Consider the following 12,226-nt stretch of genomic DNA (forward strand, 5'->3'; position numbering starts at 1 on the left):
GGTACTTCATGTTCCTTCCACGGATGCCCAAGCTTGCTCCCCAAAACCAGAAAAGGTGGGGAGAGTGACAGTAATCACTGAGCCACCCAGGATCACAGGCTGCTAAAGAGGAGACACGCTCCCAGCCCTTGCCCGCCCTCCCCTCTGATGATTCTAGAGGGTGTGCTGACTTCATATCCAGCTCAGAAGACGGAGGGGGATGTTCACAGACTTCAGGATGAAAACACGACTCCTCTCCTTAGACTGGGAGACTAAGCGCATTTTATTATTTGATCAGTACATTAAATGCCATCGGGACGGAGTGTGTGTTCCATTATGCCGGTGTCTCATGCCTGTTCAAAATGAGGTTCGGGAATGCTCTCCTGGCTGACGCAATTTTGAGACAGTTTTCAGACGGAGCTTCCAGAGAGTTCTTCCAAAGCAATAACGCCATAGGGGGCTACGAAATTGGGACCACTTAAGGACAAATAATTTTGATGCTTGCTTTTGGTGCTTGGCGTTTTATTACAGGCGTGGCCTCATGCCACTATATAGGCTCCAAAAACACGACTGAAAACAGGTTGCACCTTATTCCATCCTGTGGGTGCCCGTGCTCCTTGACAGTCTGACAAAGCCAGCTGCCGGTTCACTCCAGTCCCCGGGAAGTGGAGTCTGAGGAGGAACGTGACGTCGCATGAGTGTGGACAATATAATCTCCCCACACTGGGACCCACGGCATGGCCGGGGAGCAGCCTGCACCAGCTCAGGGGGCAGGGAAAACAGCTTCCTTCAAACAAGGGGCTCTCAACCAGGGGTGATTATGCTTCCCAGGTGACATGTGGCAATGCCTGGAGACATTCTGGTTGTCACAAGTTGGGGACTATTACCGGTATTTGTGGGGGTAGAGGCCAGGGATGCTGCCAAACACCCTACAGTGCACGGGACAGCTGCCTGCCACCAAGGTGAGAATTATCCAGCCCCGAAGGTCCAAGTGCCAAGGTTGGAAACTCTGAGACATGCTGCGTCGAGAGTGTCTGCAGCCAGTTGTTGGGCAGACGGGGGAGGTTCAGAGAAGTGCACTGGATGGAGGGCCCGTGACCAGGGCCGTGTGAACACGGGTTCTAGGACGACGGTGGTGATGTGACATAGCTAACGCTCATTCCAAGTGCTTACTCCATGCCGGGCTGCGAGCTCGAGGTCGATGATCTTGTTTAACTTCTACAACTGCAGAAAGGTACTGTTACAACCCCACTTTGTAGAGAATCAACCAAAGACACACACAGCTGGTAAAGGAAGGGCAAGGAGATTCTTTCCTTCTTCACGTACTTTTTTCGGGGGTGGTGATTTTGGGGAGGGAGGGGGTGTCTGGTTTCCCCCTACTCGCAGGGCCACGTGGCCCGGTAGTTAGAAGGTCGGCATTGAAGTTAGAGTTCCAGCCACTCAACAGGCAATCATCGTGGAACTTCTCTGGGCCAGGCGCTGGAGAAACAGGCAGTGGCACACTGGAGATGACCTACACCGGCTGGGGAGAGCCGATTGTTAAGTTTTCAGGAATTGTGCAAGCTGGTCATCAAACAGCCATTAAACAAGATTAAATGATATAAACTTACAATTAAATAAATTATATTTTTTAAAAAGGCAATAAAACTCATCACTTCCTAATTATTTTACTACATGTTACTAGTATCTCTGTTCTGGAGGTTATTTATGTCTACTGCAGGGGTCGCCAAACTTTTTCTGTAAAAGGGCCAGATAGTAAATATTTCAGGTTTTGCAAGCCATGAGCTGAATCTGGTCCCTCGGCCGTTGCGTGCTGACCCCCCGGTCGATCATATTTGTAGGGTGGAGATACTCCAGAACGGGGTGCATCTCTTCCCAACTCTTCAGTGATGCATGTCTATAGCCTGAAATCGGCCATGGTGGGAATATTTTACACCAGGAAAATTGTCAAAGTCTGTGAATCAGGGATTTTCTTTCTTCAGCAAGCTGACTGTTAAACATTTATCATCACACCACCGGACACAACGATGGCCAGAACTAGAATGAACCCTGCCTCTGGAGGGTACGGTGGTAGGGTTTGTGCGCCATTTCATGGCGGGGTGGGGCACGGAGGGAGCTGTGCAAAGGCTCCCCTGGAGACCACGTGGAGGAGGAGGATGCCTACCTACACGGGTGTCTGCTGGAAGGGGCACGGGCTGCTAGAAGTGGGTGCCTCAGTGGACCTCACCTAGGGCTGGCCATCAGCTCCGAGGCTCTCCTCCCCCACCAGGGACTTTGTTACTTCATCAAACTCCTTTGTGGGCAGCCAGGGCAGCAGGTCTGTCTTTCCCCTCTGAGTTGGCTCAAGGCGAGACTTCAGGGACCTGAGAGTTGAGATGTGAGCTCATGAGGGCAGTCTACAATCTGTTCACCACAATACCCCCAGGTCCTTGCACCACTCCACCAGCGTGGCCCGGGGGTGAACCCACAGTGGGTTGCTGAATCGAAGTGGGAGAGGGAGTTCCAGTGAGTAGGTGGGTGCAGAACACTGTCCTTTGGGACTGGCTCAAACAAGGAGGGAATGCCAGCAAAGAATGCAGAAAATGACAGGTTTGTCTGGCAACCTTTGGTGAGTGAACTGGCTCGTGGAAGCCTGAGGAGAGTGAAGGGTTTGAGAACTTCCCTCCCCTTCCCGATGCTCCATAGACCTCTAAAGTTCAAGGGTGAACTCTAAGGGGCCTGGGCCATTCTTTGGAGAGTCTGGACTCCCGTGGCACGGAGCATGACTTGGGTGCACGGTCCATCCACAGAAACTCAATGAGCTTGTGTCTCCTGCAGAGGTTGAGGGCGGCAGGGACCGGCTTCTGATGGAATCAGACAGCTGGACTCAGACTCATTTTTTAGGTCAGGAACCTGGGGGAGTGGGAGGCAAGGGGCTCTGCAATGAGTTACGTGACTCCCAATCTAGGAGGCTGGGACTTGACTATCACCGACTGAGTACCAATGCCATCCCCTCTCATCCTGTCCCAACTGACTGACACGGTCCTACTGCCTGCAAATCCCCAAGGACCAGGATAGTCGAGTTTGATGACCCATCATCGCATATTCGTTGAGCTCCAACTGTGTGCACACACTGAGCTAGCTCTGCTGTCAACAGGAGTTCCTGCTTTCTGCCCTCAAGGCACTTTTCTGCTTGCAGTGTCTTGGGGGCTCCATGTCACTGATTTTAAACTAAAATCAAGAAATATTATTCTTTAAAGATGACATTGATGGAATTCAATACTTTCTTCTTGAGTGCCTGCTCAGGAAAACATTACAAAGGAGGTGCGGGAAAAACATGGAATTTGACGTTAAACAGAACTTCACATTCAAATCTTGGCTGGAGGCCCATACTTGTCTGACTCCCTGAGCCTCAACTTCTCACCCTTAAGATGGGGATGATAATAATTCTTGCCTCCTGGGCTGGTTTGGAGGAAGAAATGGGAAGAAATATATAAAGACCCCAGCATCGTACCTGGCATTTGGGTGCTGGCCATTTTTATCATGATATTCCTATTGAATGTTTACAAATCGACCACCATATCAAGCATTGTTGAGGATGTCCACGTGTCCTACAAGAAATCAGAGATCCTTTGCACCCTGGTAAATCTCGTTCTGCTGGAGTTGTGTCCCCAGAATGGGGCGAGAGGAGGGTCCATGGATATTCCCGAAGTGGACAGCAGCTCCTCTGCCTGTCACAGGGCACCCCCCCTCCCTCCCGCCGACTCATGACTTCATGCTGACCCCCAGCACCTCCCTCCTGGGTACCCTCACCAGCCTCCCTGCCTCCAGGCTGCTCTTCTGCAAACCTCGTCCATGTCATGCTGTAGCCAGTGACCTTATGAAGATGACATCTGCAAGCCACTCCCCTGCATGGTACCCAGGGTGGCTCCCACTGCTCTCAGGGGACATTCTGGTCCCCGGGCCTGCATTTCAGGGCACTACCTGCTCAGCCCCTGCTCACCTCTCAGGCCTCTGGCCTGCATCCCCGGGGCACCTGGCATGGCGTGGCAAACGAGCAGTTTCCTACCCAGGCCGAGCTCTCTGCCACCTCTCTGTACTGCCATCCCCCCTCCCAGGAGCACCTTTCCCCTTCTCCATCTGATTCCTAAACACCTCTTGGAGTGAGGACATGTACTCCAGTGCCTCATCCCGGCTGCGTTAGGCAGCCCCACCTTTGTTCCCATAGCCCCAGCACAGGGGGCTCATTGTCCTTACATTGTCCTGGGCCCAACCCTGATGAGCTAAGTGAGCCTGGGCAAGTCACTCAGCCTGTCTGTGCTCTTGTCTGCAAGAGGGGTTGGAGATGACTCCTGTGTCCTCGGGTTGCTGTGAGGAGGAAAAGTTGTATGCATGCACAACTCGTGGCACGTAGAAAGTGCTTAGGACGCTGTGGCTATGACAGGAAGTACTCCTGTAGCTGGCATACAGCAGGAGCTCCATAAAGGTTTGAACAGCTGACCTAATGCCACCCCTTAACGGCCTGGGGGTCTTGGTCACAACCATCTCCTTCATCCACATCTACGTCTTGAGGTGGAGGTTTGGGTTTGCCCCTTTTCTAGCTTGATGGTTTTCTCAAGGCCGTTGAAGTTCAGAAATCGATGGAAACGCCAGGAAATGGTGGGGAATAGAGCAATTCCCCATTTTCTCACCTAACTCTGAGTCCCCAGGCCCTCGAGGAGAGAGCAGCGCTGCCATCTCCTGGGCAGGCTGGAAGTGAGTCTTGCTTAGAGAGAGACGTGCTGGGCCCTACTTTGTACCCCGTGCCCCCAGCCCTGGCCGGGCTCCAGGGACAGGGTCCTTCTGGGAGCCCCTCCATCTTGTCCGTTCTTGGGGGAGAGTGGGGTGGGGATAACCCCCACTGCAGGCACACTGTGGACATCCTGCGCCTTCACGATGCCATTCAGCACACGCCTCACACACTCGTGTGTTCACCACAGAAGCACCTGCACACAACAAAAAGGCAGAAATCTGGGGTTTTAATGGTATCAACCACAGAAGTGCATGGACATGAGAAAGCTGGCCGCCGAGGCGAGCGTTTGCTGGGTGGCCTCAGGTGTGTCACTCCTGATGGCAGAAAGGGAACGTCATTGTTTCTAAGATGGAGTTCTTGACTGACACAAGGGTGCTTCCAATATGATTCTCTCCCTGACCTTGTGCTGGGCCTTGGGACACAGAAATGAATGACCAGGTCCGGTCTGAGGGGAGAGGTAAAGAAGCTGGGGCTGCTGGGCTGCAGGCAGAGGATGGGTTGGACCACTCACTCATGGCGGGGGTCTTTGTTGTCTACGTACCCTCGAAGGGGTCAGACTCCAAAAACAGAAGGAAGGAGAGGGGCTGGCGAGCCTATCCCCCCACCCCCAGGCGGCTTGAGGACCCCAAGGGCCAAGGCGCGCAGACATCTGAAAAGGCCAGGGGGCCTGCAGAGTCCCCCAAGCTGAGCCAAGGCAGTGGGGGCTCATTATCTGGATAATTAAGGGGACATTTTGAATTCGAGGAAATATCTCTGTTTTCTGGCTCCACCCGGCCCGCCAAGTGGGCGGCCGGAGCTGGGGAGGGGGTGTCAGAGGTCAAGCAGTCCAGCCCCACCCCTCCAGCCCAGCCCAGCCCAGCCCAGCCCAACCCAGCCCAGCTCCGGTCCCTCGGGTTTGCACCTGGCCGCACGCGGCCGTCCGCGGTGACTCGTTTCGGGGCGTCGACACTTCTGATCCGGGCCGGCCGGGGTGAGGGGCCTGGGGGGCGGCAGGGGCCCCCGATCGGCTGGCCCGGGGGCCGGCGGCTCGGCACCGGCCTGGGCACCGGCGGGGGCGCGGCCGGCTGGGCGTGACGTCACGCGCCCCGCCCCCGCGGCCCCCGCCCACCCCCCCCAGATTCCGGGCGGGGCCGCGGGCCTGCCGGGGCTCGCCCGCCCCAGCCCCCTCCCCAGGGGCCGCCCCCTCCCGTCGGGCCGCGCCTCGGCCCCGCGCGTCCCCGCCCGGCGGCGGACTCCGCCTGCGAGAGGCCGAAGCCGCGGCGGCCGCCGCCGTTGCCGCCATTGACGTCAGAGGGGCGGGCACATGACCCCGCGGGGACCAATCGCGCGGGCGCCGAGCGGCTTCTGCAATCTCTCAACTGAGCCGGCCCCCGCGGCCCCCGCCGCACACTCGCCCGCGGACGGCCGCCCAGACACACGTACTGTACACACGAGCGGCGGCGGGGCCGAGACACGCCCGCCCGCCCGCCCGCCCGCCCGCGCGGCCCCGCTCCCGCCGCCGCCGGCCCCGGCCCCTGCGCTGCCCGCGTCCCGCCCGCCGCCCGCCGCCCGCCGCCCGCCACCCGCCGAGCCGGTCCGGCCGCCGCGAGCATGCACCCGACGAGCTAGGAGGAAGCGGAGCCCGCAGGAAGGACCGAGCGCCGGCCGCGCCAGCGCCCGCCCGGGCCCCTCCCCTGCGGGCGCCCCCGGCCCCACGCCCCCCACCTGCCTGGGCGCTGGGGGGGTGCGGGCCGCCGATCGGGGGGCCCCGCCGCCCCGGCAGCCGGGACAGCCCCGCTCCCCGCCCCCGGCCCCCTCCCCGGCCCGGCCGGCCATGGATCTGACCAGCAGCTCGGGCGGCGGCGGCGACCCCCGGCAGATCGAGGAGACCAAGCCGCTGCTGGGGGGCGACGTGCCGGCCCCCGAGGGCACGAAGATGGGCGCCGTGCCGTGCCGCCGGGCCCTCCTGCTGTGCAACGGGATGAGGTACAAACTGCTGCAGGAGGGCGACATCCAGGTCTGTGTCATCCGGCACCCGCGGACCTTTCTCAGCAAGATCCTCACCTCGAAATTCCTGAGGCGCTGGGAGCCGCACCACCTAACGCTGGCCGACAACAGCCTGGCGTCCGCCACGGTGAGTCGCTCTGCGCGGCGGCGGCGCTGCACCCCCGCGCCTGCCCTCGGGCCCGAGGCGCCCCTCCCGCCGGCCGCCCCCTGCCTGCGCCGCACCTGGAGCCCGGGCTCGCGGGGGGCCGGGGGCGCCCCCCTCCCGGCCTGCGCTCCGGGCCGGGTGGTGGCATCCGGAGCTCTGCCCAGCCGACGGGTTCGGAGAGACCCTCCGAATTCTGGGGAGGCTCCGGCCCACCCCAGGCAGAGCATTGGGGGAACCTCCCGGGCCCAGCGCTAGGGTTTCTTACGGATGGGACCGTGGGATAGACGCGGAGCTGGGCCCTGATGGTGGTGGGGGTTCCCTTTCTGAAAACCCCGCGGCCCATCTGGATCTGCGTTGGAGGGGAAAACAAAACAACCAAAAAAAAAAAAAAAATAGAAAGAAAGAAAGAAAGAAAAAAACCGACAACCTCAAAACCCCGAAACCCAAAGAATTTCCAGAAGCCCATTTCTTTCTTTGCTCTACACGTCTTTTTCCTGCCCGGGCTGGCAGGCAAGGCTGGGTGCTTCCCTTTCTGAAAAATCTCCTTCGTACACTGGGAGGTTGGAAGGGGAGGGGGAGGGGACAGGGGTCCTGGAGTGTCCCCTCCCCACCGAGCGGCGGTCAAGTTCTCGCGTGGAAGCTGGCCTGTGGGGCTCTGGTTTTGCATTATCTGTGGAGTGTGTGTGTACGTGTGTTTTGCTGCTGGAGGTTTTATTTTGTTGTTATTGTTTTTAAATACATGGCTGGGACTGGGTCAGCTGGATGAGAGGCAGGGAAGTCATTGATCTGTTTCTGAAATCAAATCTGCAAGGTGGAGAAAGACAGGTGTGGGGGGTCGCGGCGTCGGGTGGGGGGGGTGGTGGGTGGCCGGCAGGAGGCTGAACAGGATGCTTTGCGTTTTGGAACAAGGACAGTTTAAAGCCCCAGTTCTGCTTGGCCCTGAGCCTTTGCTCAGAGGGTCCCGTCCTCTCTGGAGAGGTGGCAGGTCTTCCCCAGAATGCACAGCCCCCCTGGGGCCACCGTGATCCTGTTTACTAAGCACCGTGGGGGGCGGGGGCAGAATCCACTGCCTGCCCACACCTGTGCCAAGAAAACCCAGCCAGGAAACAGGGTGTCGCTTTCATGGCATGTCACAAACGTGTAGCATGTGTAGACGTTTCCCCGGCATCCATGTTCCCTTGGCAGTGTGTCACAGGCCGTGACACACGCTCCAAGGAATGGGGAGGGGGGAAAAGTTAGCAGAAGCAGCCATACTCCTCGAAACAGCTCCCCCACTCCCCGAGCGCATTGAAGCACGCGAGGCCTTTTATTCTGAATTTTGGGTCCGACGTGCTCAGAACACCTCTTTCTCCTTTCCTGTGGGCACGTTGGTGCAGTATCTGCAAAGACTGCCCTCTCAGGGAGGTGCGCTGGTTGCTGTGAAGCCGTCCGGTCCGAGTTTCAGGCTCGTGCATGTTCTTAAACCCGTCCTGAGCCACAGGCCTCGCACTTGGCTTTTCACTTGCTGGAGGGAGAGCCTCAGAAAATTCGCCAGCGTGCAGTGTTGCAGATTCGAGGAGGAACTGGTGCTCTCAGCAGTTCCCTGCCTGGGATCAGGAGCCCCCAAATCTGGCTTCAGAATTTCCCCCTGGCTCAGGAGGAGTTTTTTTTTTTTCCTGCTACCCCTTGAAATGAGGTGTGTGGAGGGGGGTGGCGGAGAAAATGGTTGAGAGGCACCATGACCCTCCGTGGGAGGGACAGGCTGAGCTCCTGTGCTCCCCTGGGAGAGGCCAGGAGTGTGTGCTCTGCTGCTACTGGCCGCAGTCTAGGGGAAGCCAGCTTTGAGGCTCGAGGCCCCCGCTTACTTCCCTTTGATTGCTCAAGAGGTGTATATGAGAGAGAGAGGAAAGGAAGAGAGACTGAAGCCGTTTGTGGGTGTTTTGAGCAGCCAGAGGCCCCAGGACCACTTTCACCAGCTGAGGTGGTGGCCCCTTCGGAGCTCGGGCCTCTCTGGAGAGGAGCAGAGATTGTTCGGGTCCGGGGACTGAGGGCTCTCATGGCACAGGATGTGTCTCAGCAGAGCCTTGCTCTGGCCTTGGGAAATGTGGAAGGAGGAACTACGAGCAAGTGTCCAATGGGCTGGCATAGTCCCCCTTCCTCTGTGTGTCGTCATCAGGCCCCATGGGCAGGCCAGAGGTGTCCTTAACTCTCCCCATGGTGGGCTGCAGTGGGTTGCACGGCTCTCCGTGTCAGGGCCTGTTGAGTGGGGAGCGGGGCTGCTGAGGGCAGGCCCGGCCACGGTGGTGGCTTCCGGGAGGGCAGAGGTGGGGTTGGGACTGTCACCGGGGACCTTGTCCCATCAGAAGACACCTGGTTGGTGGCCGGGCCCTGGGAAGCCAAGTGGCCCCTGAGGGGTTTCCCTGAGGCCTGGGCGTTATGTAATCTGTCTGCGTTTCATAGTGCGGCCCAACACTCTATTGAGAAACAGCAGCCCACATGAAACAAAGGTGAATTTGAGTACAGTTCACTACAACAGAAAGCCCTGTGCAGCCATGTGGCTTTGCAGGGTCCCCTGGCCCAGGCTTGAGCGGCTGATGTATCAAGTAGGTTTCATCTCGGGTCATATCCTTCCATGAAAGTGTATCATCCATATATTAGGCTGTCTACACAGCCCAACTGAGAACCATCTGGTAATTATCTGGTTAATTGTGTGGGCTTCAGGAGCAAGACTCAGAGTGATTGATCTGGATGCAAACCAATAAACAAACCAAATACACTCTTTTGCCCAAATGGTCTTCGGCGTCTGTCTACACTGATCCAATTAACTGGATCGTTGTCAGAGATAAAGACCAGACTTCCAGGACCACGGCTGCATGGGGCAGGGGTGGAAGCCTACGAGGGCTCCCAGTCCCACCTGGTGGGCAGCTCCAGCTGGATCCACCCCTCAGGTGGACCCCACTGGGAAGCTGTGCTCAGCGGACCGGGAGCCTTGCCCCCGGCCGGGCTGTAAACGTCACCGTCTGTGGGGTCAGGTTGGAGCTTGCCCCGGTGCATTCTCCTGGGCCAGTTACTGATTAAATCCTTGCTGGCCAACAGTGTGCCTGACGTGGCCGGTGACAGCACCGGGCCGATGCACTCTGTGCTGGAGACTTCGGATCCGGAACGCTCATAAACAAAGAAGGAAACACAAAGGCGACAGTGACCTGGCTGATGCGTGAGGGGTGATGGGGAGGCGTCCGGCCCCTCCCCGGGGTACACAGGGCCGCACCTTGCAGAGAAAGGGCCTGCCTGCCTTCCCCGGCCTGTGGCCCAGCTGTGGAGCCTCATTCCTCTTTAGCATGCAGACTTCCCAGTGCCCGGGCCTCCCTGCGCTTTCCGTGGCCGCTGACCATGGTGTCGGTCGTCGCCTAGAGCCAGGAGTCCTGCAGGAGCAGCTGGGTCCGCGAGACCAGAATCCATTTTGCTGTTCTCAGGTCTGGGTTGAATTTGATCACCCGCTAGACATGTTTGTCTGCTGGAAGAGGGCTTTGTCTCCTCTGCACCCAAGAAGTACAAATAAGCTGCTTACCTTTTATTTCACCTTATTTTTTTACACGCAGCGCAGGGCATCTCAGAATGGCGGTCCAGTCCCCAAAGTCTTTTATTCATTGACCCAACAGGGGTCAGAGCACAGGTGACCGGAGCCGCCCTTGTTCTCCAGTCCGAATCCACCAATGCCTTGTTTTTAAATTTGCACCACTCTTGCTGCCCCGATTGAAACGTTTCTGGGCTTGTGTCATGGAGAGGAAAAGAGAAGTCCCCTTAGTTCTCCTCGGGTTCTTTAGTCCGGTGTCTTCTTGGGGGGCACAGCCTTCTGAACTTGACTTAACGCTTATGAGTGTCAAGTGCTGAGGGGAGAGTCTGTCCCCGTGGTGCTGTTTCCACCTGAGAATTAAAGCATGTGTCCTCCAGAGTGGTGTGGAGCCCCACGGGCAAGCGTGTGCGTGTGCTTGTGCACACAAGTTCACTGCTGTCCCTCGCACTGTTCTTCCTTGTGCCTGCCCTTCCCTCCTTTGATTTATTGATGTTTTTTCTGGCCATATGTAAACACAAGCAATTTTTTTCTTTCAGTGCCACTCGTTGTAAGATTTTGGAGTGTATCAAATTTGTTTCTCAGGTAACTTGTCTGATTGGTGGAGGGGAGAGGCAGAGAGAGACGAGGAGGAAAAGTCTCGATTCTCTGTAAATCTCTGTAAACAGCAAGCGCGGTCTGCCTTCCCCAGGCTGTAATAAATCAGCGCGTTTTCAGGAGGGAGTAAGTTTTGATGCTGCCGTTTGCCTGGTGCAATCCGAGATGCCCTCTGGCCACAGGCAGAGTTGTGCCAGTCCAGGTGGGAGGCGTTCCACTGCTCGTGGCTGGGCTTTGCTGCCAAGCTGGCCCTGGACCGGGGTGTGTGCCACCAGCTTGCTCCGTGGCCCACAGGCGGCTTCTGCACGGCGTTGCCCGCTCCCCGGGGCTGGCCGGGGTGCCCGCTGACTCACCTGCAGCCAGAGAGGGCATTTCTGGGGCACTGCGTCCGGCGATGCTTAGGGGGAGCCTCGTCCTAAAACCCAAAGCAATCTCAGAGTGCCTCGCCACTGGCTGCGGGCAGCCTCTCTCCAGGCCAGGCAGGCTGGGCCCACGTGGATGGTACCCCCTTTGTGTTTTGACGGAGTGGACGTGCGAGACGGTCGAGTTATGCCTTTGATTAAAGGATTAAATGAGATTAAGGGAGGCAGCCTAATGGTTTAGAGTGTCTCCACCATGGGGCAGAACAAACTCTGTATTTGCTGCCACTTGGCACCGAGTCTGGGTTCTGAGATTACAACTTCTGGCTGTGTGACTTTTGGTACATTTCTTTCCCTCGCTGGGCCTTGCCTTTTCTTCATCTGGAGGGTGGGAAAATCCTGCCTCATTTACAGAGTTGCTGTAAGGATTGGAGAGAATTCAGATAAGCACCTAGGAGGGCGGCCAGCACAGAGTAGGAGTGTAACAAGGGGCCAGCATTCCAACTCGTGGTTTTGTGTTTTTCTAATTGCCCTGAGAGAGCGTCCTGAAATTCTGCACAAATGGAAGGGATTATTGCTATTTAAAAACGGGCAGTCTCCAGAGAAACGTCTCCTGAGAGGAGCAGTGCGTTTGGGGAAGTTAGGGGTATTTAGCAGATCTGGTATGTATGAAGACAAGGAAATTGTTGAAAGCAGTTTAAGAAAAATTCCTCAGGGGGCACAGTCTAGATTGCTTAGCAAAAACACAAAACTTATTTTTTTTTTTGAAAATTGAAACAAATGCACACATCAAATAAATTTGGATAGTACAACAAGGCATAAAAGGAAAAATGAGGCTT

At 57.2% G+C, this 12,226-nt stretch overlaps 1 protein-coding gene and 1 long non-coding RNA gene across 2 annotated transcripts in view; one reads left to right on the top strand and one right to left on the bottom strand.

Moving 5' to 3' along the window:
- Positions 1-244: 244 nt before the first annotated feature.
- Positions 245-5,812, bottom strand: LOC103562308 (uncharacterized). Its single transcript, XR_011538025.1, has 6 exons — positions 5,652-5,812; positions 4,650-4,943; positions 3,473-3,569; positions 2,207-2,342; positions 1,306-1,501; positions 245-1,203 (listed from the first exon to the last, which is right to left on the bottom strand). It is a non-coding gene; the product is annotated as an uncharacterized lncRNA (long non-coding RNA).
- Positions 5,813-6,141: 329 nt separating this feature from the next.
- The window catches only part of CMIP (c-Maf inducing protein), a 241,060-nt gene continuing 234,975 nt past the window's right edge, over positions 6,142-12,226 (top strand). Inside the window, exon 1 of the mRNA XM_070612375.1 lies at positions 6,142-6,863. Within this exon, the coding sequence (XP_070468476.1) occupies positions 6,564-6,863 (300 nt within the window). The 5' untranslated portion in view covers positions 6,142-6,563. The remainder of the gene's footprint in view (positions 6,864-12,226) is intronic.

The sequence above is a fragment of the Equus przewalskii genome, chromosome 3 (genome assembly GCF_037783145.1).
Source record: "Equus przewalskii isolate Varuska chromosome 3, EquPr2, whole genome shotgun sequence".
NCBI classification, from domain to species: domain Eukaryota; kingdom Metazoa; phylum Chordata; class Mammalia; order Perissodactyla; family Equidae; genus Equus; species Equus przewalskii.